The sequence below is a fragment of the Nestor notabilis genome, unplaced genomic scaffold, assembly GCF_000696875.1.
Source record: "Nestor notabilis isolate BGI_N333 unplaced genomic scaffold, ASM69687v1 scaffold7811, whole genome shotgun sequence".
NCBI lineage: Eukaryota > Metazoa > Chordata > Aves > Psittaciformes > Psittacidae > Nestor > Nestor notabilis.
Window position 1 is genome coordinate 11,102 of NW_009914180.1, and position 18,907 is coordinate 30,008.

The 18,907-nt window shown below is 40.8% G+C and overlaps 1 protein-coding gene across 1 annotated transcript in view; it reads left to right on the forward strand.

Annotated features, from left to right (window-relative positions):
- Positions 1 to 2,272: 2,272 nt before the first annotated feature.
- The window catches only part of GPD2 (glycerol-3-phosphate dehydrogenase 2 (mitochondrial)), a gene marked incomplete at its 3' end in the record, with an annotated part of 40,277 nt that continues 23,642 nt past the window's right edge, over positions 2,273 to 18,907 (forward strand). The window contains exons 1-5 of the mRNA XM_010023522.1: positions 2,273 to 2,375; positions 11,117 to 11,288; positions 14,513 to 14,637; positions 15,665 to 15,762; positions 16,816 to 16,979. Coding sequence (XP_010021824.1) covers positions 2,274 to 2,375; positions 11,117 to 11,288; positions 14,513 to 14,637; positions 15,665 to 15,762; positions 16,816 to 16,979 — 661 coding nt within the window. The remainder of the gene's footprint in view (positions 2,376 to 11,116; positions 11,289 to 14,512; positions 14,638 to 15,664; positions 15,763 to 16,815; positions 16,980 to 18,907) is intronic.

Consider the following 18,907-nt stretch of genomic DNA (forward strand, 5'->3'; position numbering starts at 1 on the left):
GCAACAGGCCTGCATCCTGGTGTGCGTGGCTGTCCCATGAGCTGGCTGTGCTGGGCTGCTGGCGGGTACCGCTGTGGGAAGCCTTCCTTGCTGGGCGCTCTCACTCCTCTTGCAGAGGCAGCCAGTTGGAGCACTGCCACCCTGACAGGGCGCCCCAGACCCCTGGGGAGAGGCAGCCACGCCATGGTGCCATGCTCCATTCTGCAGGGAGTGGGAAGGGCAGAGTGGTATCGGCGTGACAGCCGCCCTGGCACCGTGCACTTCTGGCAGAGCTGTGTCCTTGTGGCAGCACTCCTGCTTGCCTTGCTGGCGAAGAGGTCCCGGACCTTGGACTCACACTTAACCCCCTGTTTCCGTGGAGGAGCCACAGCTTGTGAGGCCAGGCCTCCACGGTAAACTCCCCTTTCAGAAACTTCCCTTGCTATGGGGGTTTTGTCTGTTGCCTTTCACATTTACTCCTCACTGTCATGTAAAGGAAAGAGGAAGTTGGTCTTTTTGAGGGTGAAGTATGAAGTAAATGGAGAATGTGATACTCCATCTACACACAAATATTGTGTTGGGAATCTTCAAAAGCACGCATGCTGCTCTTCAGAAAAACTGTGGGAAGCTCAAAGCCTTGGCCTTCTGTATAATAATCACTTGCATAAAACACATGCATATGACATCTGTACATCAGATGTTTGTGTGTAATAATGTATGGAATTTTACTACATGCTGAATGTGTTGCACAGGGAATGAAGTTCAGATCTTTACCATCTTCAAAATGAAGCTTTCTTGTTTGGCTAATGTCTTAAACATGTTTGGGTATTTTTTAAGAAAAAAGAACAGTTATGGTAGTTGGAAGAGCTAATGGGAGAAAAAAGATGAAATGTGTACAAATGTATAGTAACATGCAGTATTTCATATTTACTTGTACTTATGAGGCCAAAGAAATAACTTCTGAATTGTAAATAGTGTGCTGCAGATCTTGACAAGAAAGCTGTACACTGCTGAAAGTGATGGTTTACAACCTGGTCTGGTGTGTGTGGGGATAGGATAGACAGCAGTCGTGGAGGGAGGGCTGTAAAGCCTTTATATCATGAGGTGTGCAGTGAGGCACTGTACTGTGCCGGAGCTGTGCTGGAGCAGGGCAGCAGGCCAGCCTGGGGGATCCAAATGTGAGGGATGAGACCCCCAGCCAGGCTTCAGGTGAGTCTACCGGTACCTACCCCCTGCCCAGCCTGGGATGGGAGCCCCTGCTGCTCTACGCTCCTGGCCCCAGCTGGTCCTGCCGTGTTGTAAGTCCGCTGGTGTTCCAGTGTTGGCATGGGGCTGTACGCTTGCCGCCTTCTGCTTTGAGCCTTAAGGGTGATAAATCTCTTGTACATATGCGGGGCTTGGGCAAAGATGTCTTCATAACTGGAGGGCTTGAAGTGCTGACAGGAGTCCTTCAAACTTGATGTATGTTGTTTCTAATGCGAGGCGAGCTGCTGTGGTCCTGGGAAGATGGATTAGGTTGTGCCTGCTTAAGATTCAGGTCAGTGCCATGCAAATTTTTCATTCAGTATCTGAACAGTGGGTCTTTTAAGAATTTGCCTGACCCACATAGGGCTAGTTTTAAACCCTCTGTAGCTGGATGATAAAGTTCTGTGCTTATTTCAAGCCACTTAATCTTGTCTGCTGTCTCTGCTGCTGCTTCTCACTGAAAGACCAACTTCCTGACTAGCAGCACATTGCTTCTCCACCATTCCTGCGTAGGACAAGCTTTGCTGGTATACAATGAATACAGGGATGGTAATTCCAGTCTGGAAAGCAAGATGGAGTGCTGTGAGGCAAATGTGATTGTAGAAATAGTTTGATGGGACGGGAGGGTAGCTAAAGGTGGTCTTTGTCAAGCAGATGGTCTGTTGTGTTGTGGTAAGTATTTGGTGGCCATCTGGCTGATGATGGGCTGTTCTTGTTCTGCTGTGCCACAGGATTGTAAGCACTTGTCACATACATAGATATATTTAGAGTTTACATTGTGTGTATGTGTACATATCTACTTGTGTATCTAAATACACTTTTGTTGTTCAGCTTTCACAGCAAATACCAGAACACTCTGGCTTGCCTCTGTCTAGACTTCGTTTAGAAATTATTAGTGTTGCAATGAAAATCACTAATTAATATATTGCTACCCTAAATTTCAACTTGTCACAACATTGTCATCAGTTTCTACAAATGATCTCTGTAGCCTAGATTCTAACATGGAAAATCTGCCTATTAATTTTTATCTTCTTTTCTTACAGTAAAAAATGGCATTTCAGAAGGCAGTGAAAGGAACTGCTCTCATTGGAGGAGGTGCCATAGCAACAGTTTTTGGCCTCTCTCAATTTTCTCAGTATAGAAACAAACACGTAAGTATTAATTATGATTTCTGATAAAATATGAAACTTAAAATCTGTTTGAGCGTATGTTAGGCTTATACAGATAGTTTTGTTTGGAAAGGAATGCCAAGAGCCTTCAGCTTGATTTGGTAGGTGCTAATCTGGAGGATGGCATTAATGATATTCCACTGTTGTAGGTCTTTAACCAGTGGGGAAGTGTGATTGTTGTAAATCGTTTTTCATGTTTAAAAAAATGACCTTTGTGTTCTGCTCAGGATTTTACTTCGTTGCAGGACGAGTGGAAAATACCCATTGAAGTGTAAGCACTAAGTAGAGTTTGGATAGTATTTTCAAACTTATATGCTTGAAGTGAAACCAACAGCACTACCTCTGTAAATTTCAGCTTCAAACCAGTCATGGTGCAAGCTCTCATTCAGTTCAGAAAGGTGAAGGCTGTTTGAGGGTAGGATCTGTGCTACAGAAGTCAGTGGCGAGGCTCCTGTTGCTTTTGGTGGGCATCAGCTTCTGTCTAGGTGGGCACAACCAGACACTGGTAAGCTCAAAGCACAGTTCAGTGCTGTCTTCCAGATAACTAAGGCACAGGCGGAATAAATTCCCCAAGCAGTAAAGGATGATGTTGGAGACTTACTGTTAAAGTAAAGTAGTGATAGCAGGAAGAGGTGCAGTAGATTCTATTGATTCTTGCTGTCGCAGAAAACAGGCTTCATTGACATGTCTTCTCCTCACAGTAGACTTGGAGTCACCATGCTCTTTTAGCTTGCTTCTCAATGCAGAAGCCAAGGAGAAATCAGTAAAAGGAACACGAGTTGTGAACTGGTTTTAGGCAGAGCTGGTGTGAATTGACAACTAATCTTTGTCTTAATCAAATAAATCCTCCTTGTTTTAACACACTTGTGCTGTGATTAAGAGTTTTTGTAAATTAACCACATCTGGGCTTAGTAGATGAGTATAAGGGAACATGTCTTCTCTTACGTTAAATGTGGGCTATGAAGACTGCAATCTTGCAGTTGGCCGAAAATATTTGCAATCAGTGTTCTGTAAAATGACCTGATTTGCTTCAATCTGGGTTTGGAAAAAGCTGAGGCCCAAGAAATACCTCTTTCTTCCTTTGATGTTATCAGTCTGAGCAGCTAGGTGAGCAGGTGCTCATTTCATGTGTTTTCTGCTTCTCACCTTAGAAATGTAATCAGTCAGCTCTTCATCTAGACAAGCTGTTACTCTGTGAATTGCTTTAGTTACCACACATTTACTATAAGTTGCCATTCAAATTGGGCAAACTGAGGATAGGAACAGAAGTGGATCTTAATGGTCTAGTTGAAGGTAAAACAGTGGGTAATGAGAAGGAATCTTCACTGAGCTCCATGAAGATGTGTATTATGTCTGTATAAATGATACTGTGAAGCTTCTGGCTGTTTCTATGGGGAGGAGTAACAGCTGCTGAGGTATTGGTAAAGCAAATGAGATGAGTCATGTCTGAGGAACCTAGCTGGAAAGCAGATAAGACAGGATCCTTATGGCTTCAGATAGTGTTGCAGAAAATAAAACTTCACATTTAAAGTGAGCCTTTCGTTGGGCTGCCTGTCTTGCACCTAGCTGATAATACTGCTTCTAACTCTCCTGTGCTGGAGTCTTTAGCACAGGATTTTACAGTCTGGCTTCATTACTATCAGAAATGGCAGAAATTTTAGCACTGCTTAGTAAGGGGAGTTGGAAAGGAAAAGTGAGGTGGATAGCTCACTTGTATATGCAGTACTCCAGAATTCAGGGAATTCCCATTTTTTCTAGGGATTGAATGGCCAATATAAATTTCCAGAGATTGATTAAATCCCAAAGTTTTACAGAAGGAATTTAGTCTCAAAATGAAATAACTGCTTGTCCCCCAATTTGTAAACCTATTGCGTCAGATCAGCCTTCAAAGGATCTGAAAATTTTCAGCATATGTGTAAGCAAATGGATCTGTCAAGTGCACAGCGTGTTGTTTTCATGTTGTACTAACTTGCACATTTCCCACGTGATATCCCTTAAAGCCGCTGCCTTAAACACCTAATATAGGGCAGCAGGTGGAACATAACTGGAGGGATTGACACAAAGGAGGACAGTCCATTTGTCGTGTTGACATATCTAAGCTGTGGGCATGTCCCCCAGCCCAAGTGTCCTCTTTTTAATAATGCCTGCCAATCAAAGATATGCTAGGGCAAAGATCTTGTCTTCCTTTGCCAGAGGAGGATATTGCCCCAAGATGTGCACTAATTGGCTGCACATTGTACAAAAGCTGTTGTTATTTCAAGAACAGAATCCATCACATAATAACACAGAAATAAAATGCTCTTTTTTTTCACCCACATTCGTGTTGCATCACTCAGTGACTGGATGTCTGTGCTGTGGCTAGAATCTTGGAATTAGGGGCACCCAGTTACAGAATAATGACCTTGGCAGGCTAATAATCCTGAACCCACAGGCTGGTTGATCTGTCTGTCTTTGTTTTCCATGTTCACTCAGCTGGCGGTTGATGTTTCTGTGAAACTTGGCTGTCTGAGGTAACTCCAGGGGAGAAGCTGAAGGATGGTAAAGTTCTGGCTCTTGAGAAAGAGTGAAACATTTGGACTTGTTAGTCGAGCATACTAGTGAGTGGTTTGCCTACTAAAAGGGATAATGATTGGTGATTTCCGATGCTGAAATTTAAATTGCCCTTGCTAGGTTTGAGAGTCAGAACCTGCCTGTGAGAACACCACAGTTAGCTGTGTCTGTGTGTAAACAGCTGTGAAGTGTTTACACCTTAGAAATAAAACACTCCATAGATTTGGATCTATCTTGGTTTTCAAGATTTTGACCCCAACTTATTTTTCTGCTCACGCGCATAAATGCTAACATTTTGGAGCATGCTTCTGCAACAGCAATTGAGACTATATAATGGGAGAATACATATCTATGCATGGAATATGTGGGCATACAAGGAGTTTAGTAAATTGCCCTTACCTTGTGCTGGGTTTTTTGAGTTCCTGCTATGCAAGGGAAGATGGGAACACATGGTGACATGACAGAGCTGTTGCTGAATACGGCAGAACTGTTGCTGAATTTAATGCGTAAGCTGATAGATGAATATTACACTTCGGTGTCTTTTATAGTAACCTGATCACTGGGATATTTACTGAAATAATAAGGTGGGGTAGCTTAATGCTATGTGTAAGGGAATAAGTAGGAGTGACACTTAATTCAAGCAAAACCTCTTTCAATCAACACACAGGAGTGGTTCTTTCATATGAAATAACCGTTGCCCTTAAGGAAGCTGGTCAAGTTTTCTGTGCAGCCTTACTGACCTAGGCTGTGGAGCATAAATACATAACTCTGACGAGGCTTTTGGTTAGATTAAAAAGAAGAACTCTTTTCCAGGGAAAAGGAGGCAGCTGGGGAACTCTTCACAGCAGGTAGTGCAGAGGTCTGAGGAAACTAGTCCTTCCTAAACTCTTTTGAGGTAAAGCAGAAGTGCTCAATAGACTTGTCTCTTTTTCTGTGTTCCCACTGTAAATGGGTTTAATCTTAGACTATACAGGAACTGCTGAAATCCATGTATGCTACATTGACTACCAGTCATGAGCTCCTGAAGAGGACTGCATCTGAGATGCAGTTGGACCCCTCTGAGACCACAGGCTATATACATAACCGATTAATTTGGCCTCAAATACTCAGATACCTGGATGGCAAGTGTGACACAGCCAGCCTTTGCTGGCTGTTTCACCAGGGTTTCTAATGCTAATGGTGATGGAGAAGTGGGAAGACCAGTTTCTCTTGTTTCCTGAAGGTGCTGACTGCATTGTTGCATTCTTGCTTTCTGTGCTTTTATTTTAATGCACCAAGCCAAGTGGGCTACTACTTGATGTGGTGCAGGTATTCCTTGGTGTGCCAAGTCTGAACTGGAGACCAGGGATTTTTATTTTCTTTTTCCACTCCCGCCCCCCTGTAATGATTAAGGGAAAAGCAGTGCTTTGTTTTGGGGGTGTAAAAGACCCCTCTCTCTTCCTAAAAAGGTCCACCAGGCAATCCTGCTCTCTTTCTGGTAAGTGCATTGATGGTCAGTAGGAATTGCTCATCAAGGTGAATCCAATCGAGTGTGATAATATGATAATGCATCAGGGCCCGCTTTGGGGGTTTTTAATTACTTTTTTTTATGAATAAGGATGATGAATTTGACTCTGCAAACCTACCTGGAGATTTACATTAGCCAATTAACAAGAATGCTTGCTTATGGATTACTAGATCACTTTATAACTTTATGATTAAATTCAAACTGCCAAACCAAATTTCTTCTCGCTAAGAGTGTAATCAAAACCATTCAAGGAACTCTTGCCTGAGAAATTGTAGATATAAACAGCAATTGCTTATTTCAGTAAACATGCTTGTTCACTGCCAAACTAATCACGTTATTGCAGATGGAATCCCTGTATGCAGCTTTTCTTTGCTCTCACATTTAATTGACAGCAAGATGAATCATATCTATATCAATTCCTGGTGCGTTAATCACTTTGCTTGTATTTCAGCACTAATCTCTATCCTCTTGCTATGCCAGTGACTGGCTGCTTGGGACTCTGGTCTGTGCTTTACTATAAGCCATTTGTTGTAAATAATGTGTTCAAAAATTCAAACAAAAATTACAGTCAAAGCCAAATGATGCTAGCACTTCTTAAACTCTGAATTTTGTTTTTCTTGTGTTCTCTTATCTCCCAGAAGTTGTACATTTTGAAAATGATCGCTTGTTTTGCAGAAGGCAGCATGTCTGGAAATGTAGTGCAAAACTAATTTTGAGATGGGGAGTTTCACTTTCTTAAGGCTCATGAGAGTTGAGAGTATGTAGCTGACTTCATAGGCCAAAACATGTGCAAGGCTAAACTGTGGGTGGTTTTGGTCTTCACAATTTCTTCCTTGTCACTGTTGTCTCCAAGTCACAGGGTGATATTTAGGGAAGCTGGGGCATTGCCATCAGCTGTCTGTCTGTACTTTTGTAATGATGCAGGACTAAAAACCATGCCTAATGCCACAGCTTATCAAGGTAAAAATGGGGACTATGCAGGAAGCTGGGCAGTAGCATTTGCTACCCAGAAAGCTGCAGCATTGTTGCAGTTTTCAGGTATTAAAGGGGAAAAACCTTTCATGTGCTGCTTTCTTGTTGCCTTCCAGCGGGGAGGTCGCACAGTCAGAGGGGTCACCGCAAACTTCTGCAGGCACACAGGGGCCAGAGGGTCTTCTTTACAGCCACTGAGGAGGGAGTGAAGAAAGGAATGGCAGGATCCTCTCAGTGTTTCCCTCCTTGTGTCTGTCGTTCACTGGAAAACTTCATTCTGGAACTGCATTTATGTACGATACTTCAGGGATATACAAGCTTCTACTGTATTTCGAGGGATGTGAAAGGTTTTAGCACTGCTAGAGAGGAGTAGGCTGGTGAGAGAGCAGAGCCAGAGGCAAAAGTAGCTGGGAAAGTACAGAATTCATTGGTCAGAAGAATAACATGGAAGCTGAATTTCTTTGAAGGACCAAAACTTTGTACCTTTTGTGGTGATCTTTGCTAGGTGCCACATATTAGTGTAAACCTGTGAGAGGAAGGGAAACTGTAATTGGGAGGCTCATCAAGATTCACCTCTGCTTCGCTTTGACTCAACCTCTCTGCTGTCTGTGTGTGTCTTGTAACTTCTTGAACTCCTGGGGCTGGCAGCGTGTCTCTCTCTATTTGAGGGTTGTGGTGGGTTTAAACAAGCTTCTAATTAGGAGACCTTTCATTAGTAATTTGTAGTCAGGGACTAAGCCTGGTTGAGTGCTTGGTGTGGCTGCTTATGCGCCTGGAGGTGAGCCTGTGCCCAGGCACCTTCTGGGCTGGGCTCCAGGGCTGCTTGGGCTCAGGAGACCCCAGTGGGACTGCAAGCACCATGACATGGAAAAGTCAGTGGTGTGGTATTAGAGCTTGGGTCATAATTTACCAAACTTTGGTTGTTCTACATCTGAAGTTTTGCTGTTTTCTGGGAAGGCATCAATCCTTAATACAAAGTGAAGCACTCTCTCTAGTCCAGCTTTTCTATTGATTGAATTGTAACACACGCGCAGTGAAAGTGGTTGCTGCTATCCGAAGTAATTTACATGAGCTACTTATGTTATAGTCAATATAATCCATGATTACAGGATGAACTTGAACATTAATTATCTTTTGAGTATGCATTTCCTGTAGACATGACTACTAGTTATTAGACTTTATTTTCAGTTGTATAGCAGTGATAGCAACATTGAGAAGGAATGTGTTTCAGTCATAATACTGCTGAAGAATGAGGAAATAATTTTAAACAAAAATATTTAGGTTGCATGCACCATACAGGCTGAACTCAGGCTTCTTGTGTGTGGCTGGACTGGCTGTTAATTTACAGTGGATGTGTTGCAAGAAGTGCTTTTACCTTTCCCTCACAAGGTCTGCTGACAGAGCTGTGTGACAACCAGTGAATTGGTTGCTAAAGAGGAACCGCACTGCTTGGGTAGCTGCTACCAGGACCTGTTCAGCTGTGCGTGTGAACAGATGGAGGCAAGCAACTGCATTACCTTTTGTCAGTCGAGCTGTTTTCATACAGCAGGTGTATATTCCCTCCCCATTGCACATGCCAGGGAAGGTGGCTGGAGTTCCTAAAACCTGGAGGTGGTGAATTATCTTAGCAGAGAGCTTTTCATCACCACAGTGATCTGGGAGTGTCTCTCTGGGAGACAGAACATGTGGGCCAAGCAACAGTAAAGCACTGAAGCAGTGCCTGTGCTGGTGTGTTTGCAGCGTGGGACTGAGCTTAGGGGCTGCTCCATGGCAATTGTAATTCACTGTTAACCATGCAATAGGCAATAAAGTTATAGAAATAACTGAACAACTTCCCTAAGGAATGCTTGGAAATAAAACTTAATTGAGAGAGCTTGCATGTTGTAAGCAGTGTATGGAAAGAGATTAGACAAAGAGATTGTGTTAGATGATAGTAAGAAAGTACTATTTTGTTTTGTCATTCGAATTTGTGTAAGTTTACTCTTTCTTCTCTAGGAGATGTGGACACAAGCTATTTTAAATCAGTTAAGCCTGCCATTTGTCCTAAAGACTGGATCATTCTCAGACCTTACACTATAGGGTTGAAACAGGTTTTTCTTATGTTGAAAGTGTATATAATTTTCAGGAAACTCTGAAAACATTGATTCTTAATTTCCCATTTGTTTATTTTGATCCATTCTGAATTGGACAGTTAGCTTTTCCATCCTGATCTGGGTAGTGTTGGCATTTGTTTCCACATATGTATTAAAAATTGGCAGTGGTTAAAACAGCTCCTTTGGAAGTGCTAGGTACTAATAAAAGCACTCCTCTCAATTAAACAAAATTCAGAGCACCAAGATCTGGTTATTTCTGAAAGAGCCGGCTCAAGTCATGGGGCGTCTGCTGCTGAGCTGGGAAGTGCTGCAGGCATTTGGCTTGGTGGCTGGTACCTCGACTGCTCTTCTTAGACTGTAAATGTCAGTGCTTTGTCTGCCAGGTGCACTTATGTACAAGTGATTAGACTGTTGTGGAAAAGATCTGTCCTTTGGGTCTTAAAAAATAGTGATGAGGGAAATTCACTGTCTGGTTTTGTGCAGAATGAGGGACAGTGGTGAATGAGGAAAACCTTGGGAGGAAAAGAGCTGGAACAGAAAGCAAGGCTAGAGCTGAAAGCAAAGAGCCAGTAAGCATGACTTTTGTGGTCTTGAACCATATTTAACTGTCTGAGTAACTCGGATATCTGCCTGCAGCCCATTGTAATTTAAGATTAGTGTGATGAATATGAACCTACAGTGATGGTGCTTGTAACACAGGTTAAGAAATATATGATCATTAATAGGTGCTCAGGATTCCTGTGACTGTAAAGGTTTTCAGAATACACTTTAAATTCATGTTAACAGGAGACAGCCTTCAGAAACTGGTTAAAACCTTAAAATTGAAACCATAGTCCATGTTAGTTGGCTGAGCAAGCATGGCAGTCTTTCTCACCACCGTCATTAAATGGAGAGCAGCGGTGGCTCCTGGAGTATCAGGCAGAGGACTAGAGAGAATATCAAAGCCATTCCAGTAAAATCTGAACTTCTCTGGAAACTGCCATGTTATTAAGATTTGTCACTTTAAAGACAAGTTGTATTTTACCATGCTGTAGGACATAAATTGCTTTGCTTAGAAGCTTTTCAAATAGTGTTTCTTTTGGTGTTTCAATAATACTGTATTTCACAATAAACCACATTGTCTTGTGAACCTGGTCAAATTTGAGCTTAGATTAATGCCACTGTACAAGTAATCAATTTTAAAATGCAAAATATACATTTATCTTTAAGTCCATTGCTTTGATGGATTTTTTTCGGTAGTGAGTTGAGAGCCTAACCATGCGTCTGTTTATTAAACTGCTTCCTGAGCATCCTGTAACATTTGGCATAGCAGAAGACAGTTCCTAGAAATAATTAATATAGGTATTTGCCCTTGACTACAGCTCTGTATTGAAGTAAGCAAGATGAAGTCAACGTGTGCTAACGCTGTATGGGTTTAGTACTGTTTGTTGCTCCATAATGTTTCAGTATAATATTATTAAATACAGGTAAAGCAACTGGGAATATTTATAACCTTTATGGTTATAGAAAATGCTGTGATTTGGTTCTGTGTGTGTATGTGTACATGTGTGTGTGTATACAGAATAAATACAGATCCTCATGTGTGGTTTTAATCTTGGTAGGGTACCTTTGTGAATGTTCAGGCTGCAGAAGCTATGCCTGCTCCAATGAAGAGTCATCTCCCCACAAGAGAGCAACAAATTTTGACACTGCAGACCACAAGTGAATTTGATATCCTTGTTATAGGTGGAGGAGCAACAGGATGTGGCTGTGCTTTAGATGCAGTCACTAGAGGTAAGGCTTGAAAATGTAGTTGTATTCTTATTCTTGGATTACATGGTTTGAAACAAGTTTATCAGATTGGCTTTTCAGAAATACTCAGAGGTAGAGAAGGTGTACTCTGAATGCCTGCTTATAAACAGTCTTCTCTGCTCAGAAGCTAAAATGAACTTGGAAGAAAAAAATAACTGCATTTTCATCAGGGTCTTTTGTTGTCTAGGTGTTTGTATGCAATTGTCTAACATACTGGGTGCCCTTGGATGGTTTCTCATTCTGTGTTGCTCCTTGTTTAGTGCGTTTATAGTCACATTTCACTTGTTTGTACAAGAAAAAATTTGCAGCGAAGAGAATACAAGACTTGCACAGTGCTTTTAGCAACTGTTTTTAAAGGGCCAAGCATGATTTCTAGATAAGGCAAAGTGGCTCTCCAGCTTCCCCCTTTTGGGGGATTAGCTGTGTAACTGGTATTAGAAGCAGCAGAATTGATGTTAACTTTACATGTAGCCTTAACTTAGGGAAGGCTCAAGGTGAAATGAGCTAATGCTTTTTGCCTGACTTTTGCAGGAAGATGAGAACGTGTGTGGTGACAGTCAGTTGTTGCAACATCTGCACATCTACTGTGCCCTGTAGCTTGTGCAGTAGGTTGAACATGTGAAAAGCTCTGTCCAAGGGTTGAAAAAGCAGGACACTAATGCCCACTCTGTCTGGGTCATCCACCTCACACAGTAACTTTGAAACTGGCCAGCAGATTCAACTAGATCTGACAGTTTTCAAAAAGAATAAGTAATTCCACAAGTTTTAATGAAAATAGATCTTCAGATACAGAGAGGAGCATGCATGGGTACTGAGGATGTAGCATCAACTCCTGTTCTACTAAAATGCTGTATTCCACCAGAGTAACGTATTTTTATCCAAAAAGCAATGTAAAAGATTTTTTGAGAAACGCTTGTCTGGGAATGTGCCAATACAATGAGCCAGTGAGAGAGAGAACCAACTTTCTTTAGTTTCTATGTTTGTAGATCTTGTTTGTGTTTTTTGAACTAAAATTGAAAAACAAAAATACAGTGTAAAATATAGTAGATAGTCATAAAATTCTTCAGTTTTTTTTAACCTGTAGATATACCTCAGAAATAAGAAGCAAAATCTAACACCAGGTGTGTTCTGTAGTTCGATTTGGAAAATACTTGTCCAAAAGGCGTGACCATTTTGAGATAGGTAAAGGAAGGTGTGCACTATTGGCAGGGTAAACAACCAGATTTGAGTTTGTACTTGTTTTTTTTCCCTGTGTATTATTAAATATAACTTGGGATCTTATCAATTCTGCCTCAGCTATATTGTGGAAGATGCAGCTGTAAAGCATACAGAAGTTATTATAGTTAGTCTGTGTTTATCCTTTTACTAGATATTCTGATTATATCAGTAGATTTCTGAAGTGTGAAATATTCATAGGCATTTGGTTAATGAATTGTGTATTGTTGCTGTTCATTCATGGAACTTGCTCTTTTACTATGTTTGCTTCACTTAACAAATTTTGCTTTTCATGTATTTGATATGTCTTTGCCAAATTATTTCTGATTGTATCCATTAATCTTCACTCACATTTGACAAAAATAAATTACTCTGAACTTCGGAAGTTACCGGTAATAATTAGATTTTTTTTTTTTAAGGACATAAGTTTTGGGCCACCAAAAGATATGAAAATGTGAGTTTACCAATCAGTAACATGCAGCATCCCTCAAGGGGGGTGAAGGAAAGACCCAGGGGATAACTTGTAGAGCAGATGATGCTCCCCTTCTTGGGTATTTATTGTTGCATTGTGGCTGTTTGGTAGCAGTATCACTGAATTTAATACACTTTTTTTTGCTTGTCTGCTTAACTTGAAAATTCTGCCAGTGATAGAGGGAATCTGTTATCCAACTTATGTAACACAGATTGTCCTTCCACATGTTTTTTAAGTGAAAGATTGTCATGTGCTTATCCTGGGGTGTTTCTGTTGATTTGGTTTACTTATGTTGGATATTGGAAGTCAGTAGAGGATGTCTTGTAGTTATGTGCCAAAATGTGGCTGTTGTCTGTGTCTTATCATTAAAAGGCATCTGTTAATCATCTCTTTCCTGCCACTCATCCCTTGACTGAACTTCCGTCACATAACCTGATGTCAGTTTCCTTCACAAAGAGGATGCCAGCACTTACAGTATCGGGGTATATGGTTTCATAGCGATTTCTGTATAAAGAAGCATGCCTTCACCCGTGAAAGATTTTTTCTGGCCTTCAGGGTGACTGGGAACATGATGTATGCAACAAACATGCCAGCCGCATTCCAAGTGTTTGATGGAATAAACATTGTATTGTTTGGTTATGAAGCACTTCGTGTTCTGGATTTATGTGAACGTCTGTGAGCCATGTGTTGCCCCCTGCTTGTGCTGGTCAAACTGCTAGTGCCGGCTGGTGCCAGAGAATATGCTTCCACTGTTTTGAGTAAATGTTTTTCTGAAATACTTGGTGGTATCTTGCAACTCATGTTTTGTGTATGTGTGCCCTTTGCATATGTAATGCTTAAAAGGAGGATGTCTGTGTGCTATATGAGCACTGTAGTATCTGCATAGTAAACTGTAGATGAACTTACTTCTACATTTTGCTACACTTCCTGGGTAAGCTACTATATTTCATATTAAGCCTTATCAAACTATTTCATGTGTATGGCAGAATTCTATGTATGTGGGCATTATGTTCCTTCCACTGAGCTTTCTCTCAGTGGTGAGCATGCCCGTGAGCGGCACCCCTTTGGTTTTGGGTATCTTTAGCAGTCTGTAAGTAAGGAGGCAAGGATGACAGTTGCTGCCTCCCTGGTACAACATTTAAGTTGTTAGTGTGACAGGTTTAGAGCTCTCTGCTACAAAGAGTTAAAAGTATTAATGAAAATATTCTGTTCCTGCCGTGAATATGAACTATAATTTGCTTGAGGGAGCATGGCCCCTATAATGTACTGTAATGCCTTTCTATTGTGAAATATCCAGGTTTTAATGTGCTTCTGTTTAAGTTCTGTTTTGACTTTTCCCTTAGGAAGGAAGCTGAAATTTTTCATTACAATATAGACAGTGCACTACACTTTGAATACAAATTTATCCATGTACAGAGTAATTTTTCTTGTGATTGTCTCTACCCTAGAGAAGTGTCTTTAATGAATTACATACAAATTGTGTAATTTAAGAAGTTAATTTGGTTTTCTGGTAACACAGGACTAAAAACAGCCCTTCTAGAAAGAGATGATTTCTCATCAGGGACAAGCAGCAGGAGTACTAAATTGATCCATGGTGGAGTGAGATATCTTCAGAAGGCCATCATGAAGTTGGATTTCGAGCAGGTGATTGTTTGTGCTGGTTGTTAAGCAAGAATTGCCAGTAGATACTTTCCCTATCCCAATTACATCCAAGTCTCCTTTTTATTTTTTTAATACTTGACTGTTGTATTCTCCAGCCACCGTACATAGAAAGTGTTTTCTCCAGTTGAGCTTTCCAGACTAGGGAAACTGGTGCTGCTACCTTTAGCTAAATTGTTTTATGGGCAATCTAATTGCCATAGGTTGTAGACTGTGTATAGTTGGGGAAGGAAGGCAGAGACAGGGCTGATTTCAGAATAAAAGCAGCATCCTACCTGTCATGATCAGAATCTGGGGGAGTGAGTGGTTGCCCTGTTTATTTTGGAATGGGTAAGGAAAATATGGTAAATGAGCGATTTATTTTGGAATGGGGAAAAAAAGTAGGTAAATGAGTGATTATATATAAATGCTTTTATGTATTCTTGTGGAAGCATGATATTCTTGTTTTGATAAATTGATTGATCTCCTCATTGAAACCTCTCTGACCTAAAGTATGTTTTGATGGTTATAATATTGCTACAGAAATAGCGACTTGTTAGGGAAAAATATATAAAACATGGAGCTACCCAGCTACAGAAATTAACCTTGTTTTTGCTGAAGAATAACTTCATATTGATTCATATTGATTGATTTGGAGAAGAACAGTTCTGTATTTGCAACTCAGTGTTAGTATGAGATTTAACTGTGGGAATGGCCCAGAATATCTACTCTGGGACCAGTTCTAGTCCTGCCCACAGTTAGGAGTAACACGGCTTAATGCGCTTTACGTTCAGATGAAAAATTACTCTGCTGACCTGCCAAAATATCAAAATAAAACTAGTGAAACTTGATTTTCTTGGGAAACATTTTCATTAACTTTTGAATTTTTCATCAAATCTCAGTGTGATTTTGAAAGAACAGTAAGGATTGTGTGAGTTCTTTGCTTTGATAAACAGTTTCTTATTAAATGTTGCACATGGAAACAAAACTGAGTAAGTATCATGGGGTTTGCATATACACTTGTGTTTTTCAGTACAAGATGGTGAAAGAAGCACTTGAAGAGCGTGCAAATCTGCTTGAAATAGCTCCTCACCTATCAGCTCCTTTGCCAATAATGCTACCTGTTTACAAGTAAGCTCTGCTGTAATACCACTCCTTTACTGTTGCTTTTCATAAGCAAGCAATTTCCCTGGAGAAGTTTCTGGGTGCCTCTTTCCAAGCATGTCTTTAAACCTGTTACAAGCTTTGTCCTTCAGGGAGTGAGATGTTGCCATATTGTAGAAGCATGAAATTTCCTTACGGAACCAAGCAGCTATCCCTGCTGCCTAGTAATCCATCTTGGACTTGAGCTGTTTGCTGCATTTCTGCCACCCTGCAGGGAGGGGAGGGGGATTTGTAGGTGGAACAAACTCTCATTCCCAGGATGTTTTTTGCTGTTCTTTCTAGTACATCCTTGTCTTCAACACAGGCTGTCTTAGTGTTCTTAGTAATGTGTTGTTTAGTTCATGAAACCACCAGTGCTCCATGCAGTAATTGTGTGCCCTCGCCTTCCACAGCACATGACAGTTGGATGTTGAGAGAACAGTTTCCTTCTTCTACACAAAAGAGACGTTAAGTGATTTGGGTTAGGTTTTCAGATCTGTAAGAACAGTTACTCACTGTAATAGGCTACTTGGAGCAGTGAGTTTTTGCCGAATGATCTTAGTGTATGGCTTTATTCCTGTCTTTGTAGAGGAGCTCATAATAGCTGGAGCTCATGTCAGTCAGCAGTTGACTGCATTTATTTGGTCGTGTTTGTGCAGGAGACATTAGCCAAGATGTGCATTTAAGGAACCTCTTCAGCTTGCATGCACAGCAAGGGTCTTCCCTTGACACATAGCTTTAATGCCTCACCTTACACTGAAGTACATAAAGCTAGTTTGTGATCATAATTCTAGGATAAATAAAGCCTTGAATCTGCTTGACTAACTACAGAGAATAGATCAGTTGAAACACTAGCAAACAATACATAAGTTCTTGCATATTTACATGCTACTGCAATACTATGAACTTTTATGATGGTACAAAGCAAAACTAGTGTAATACAACATACTGTGTTACTTAACATGTTCTATATCATAACAAGTGTGTGCATGCATTTTATTTCACTTCATGGGAAATTTTTTCTTTTGTTGTTTCCTACAGGTGGTGGCAGTTGCCATACTACTGGTTTGGAATAAAATTATATGACCTTGTAGCAGGAAGTCAGTGTCTGAAAAGTAGTTATGTCCTTAGCAAGTCAAGAGCCTTAGAGCATTTCCCAATGCTACGCAAAGATGAGCTTGTTGGAGCTATTGTCTACTATGACGGTATGTTGCCCTTTTGTACTTTCATTATTACATTGCTCTGTGTTTTGAGGGGGGAGAAACAGAAGTATGCAGCTGTAGATCACATATGTTGACTTCTTAAAGGGAAGAACAACGTTCCTCTCATAAGCATTGATTTGGTAGATAAATTGGTGGGTTGTTGTTTTTTTTTTTTTTTTTTTTTTTTTTTTTTCTTTAAGTAACTTACTGGATGTAGGAGAAAATATATTAGCTTTCTTGGCTGTTAAGTACAGTGATATGCGAAAGTATTCTAGCGTTCTGGTGGTTCCCCACAACTTTGCAGCTGTGCATGATTTTGCTGTACACTTCTCAGATTGTACACTTCAAAGGTATCACAAGACAAGAAAATGAGATCATTCCTGTAATGTTAAATGGTTTGCTGTAGCACTTCCACTGTGCAAATAACTCCAAACCTGTCAGGAGGATGTGGCTGCTGGCTGTGGTTCTTGGCTGCACTGGATGGAGGATCAATTAATTTTTTGTATCACCAGTAGAATTGGTTGCTCCGCAAAGGCAGAATTCAAAGTAATTATAATCAAATACTAGAGATTGTTTTAAGACATAAATATTTTCTGTGAAAACCCTTTTAAATAAAGGGTTATAAATTCATAAGAGGAAAAATGCCTCCTGCTTGAGTTATTTAATCTATTGTATCTGCTAGTTTTAGGTATGTTTGGATTTAACACTTATACAAATTCAATGTCTGAGTGGCAGAAAAAAAAGATGCTTTCTGCAAGTCTTTTGGTGTTCATTCAAAATAGAATGATGATTTAATAGAACTCATTGCCATCATCTAGAAATAGCAATTTTCATGTTTGAAAGTGTTCATGTTTTCACATTTGGAAAGAGTAAAAAAAAATGCAAGAATCAGGAAGCCTTTTTGCCTTGTTCTGTGAAGTAAGTCTGGTCATCAGTCCCTGGTGTAGCTGTGTGGCAACAGATGCTGCAGGGGATCTGCCCAGCAAAGAGTTGAACTCTATCTCTTCAGACTTTGCAGAGACATGAGGCATTCTGAAACGAAATTGGAGAAGGTCTAGTTGGCTAGTTTGACAGAAACCTTGCTTCTCTGGAATATTAGCGCTTGTGTTGATGTAGAGGTGTCTTGAGCTTTATCCAAACTGCTTTAACTTTTTATAAGAGCAAGTAGTGACAGGGTGTTGTGGTTTATTGACTTTAAACTGACAGAGGAGAGATGCAGATTAGGTATTATGAAGAAGCTCTTTACTATGACAGTGGTGAGGCAGTAGCACGGGTTGCCTAGAGAAGCTGTGGCTGCTGTGCTCCACCCCTGGCAGTGTTCAAGGCCATGTTGGACAGGGCTTTGAACAACCTGATCTAGTGGAAGGTGTCTGTGCCCATGGCAGGGGGGGGAGCATGGTGATCTTTAACCCAAACCATTCTGTGATTCCGTGATCTCAGTATGTTCTAATGTCATGCAAGTTAATATCCCCAGACAGCATTTAAAAAGCTCTGAACTTGCACACATTTTAAATGTTGGAAAGTTCACTGCTGAAGCTGGAGTACTAGGGTACATGATCATAATTGCTTTCTTGCTGCACTTGGTCGTGTTGGCCTATCTAGCACAGGGACTATCTTTACTGCAGACTGACACTCTGTTTCACAATGTGTTTTTAATTGGACTGGTATTCCTCCTTCTCCAGTCCTCTTCCACTTGCCTTCCAAGACAGAAAATTTGGTAAAACTTTCTTGGTAATGGGGCCAGCTAGGTAATAACAAAATGTCAAATGTGTTCAGGATGGGGCAAAAAACCATGGATTTCTTGAAGGCTTGGAGGAGCTCTCCAAAGAATAAACAGCTTAAATACTGATTTGCTTCAGTAGTGCTACAGTTGTAGTTAGTTTTTACCTTGAGATGTAGTTTCTGACCTTTTGGCAGGCAGAAATGTCTTC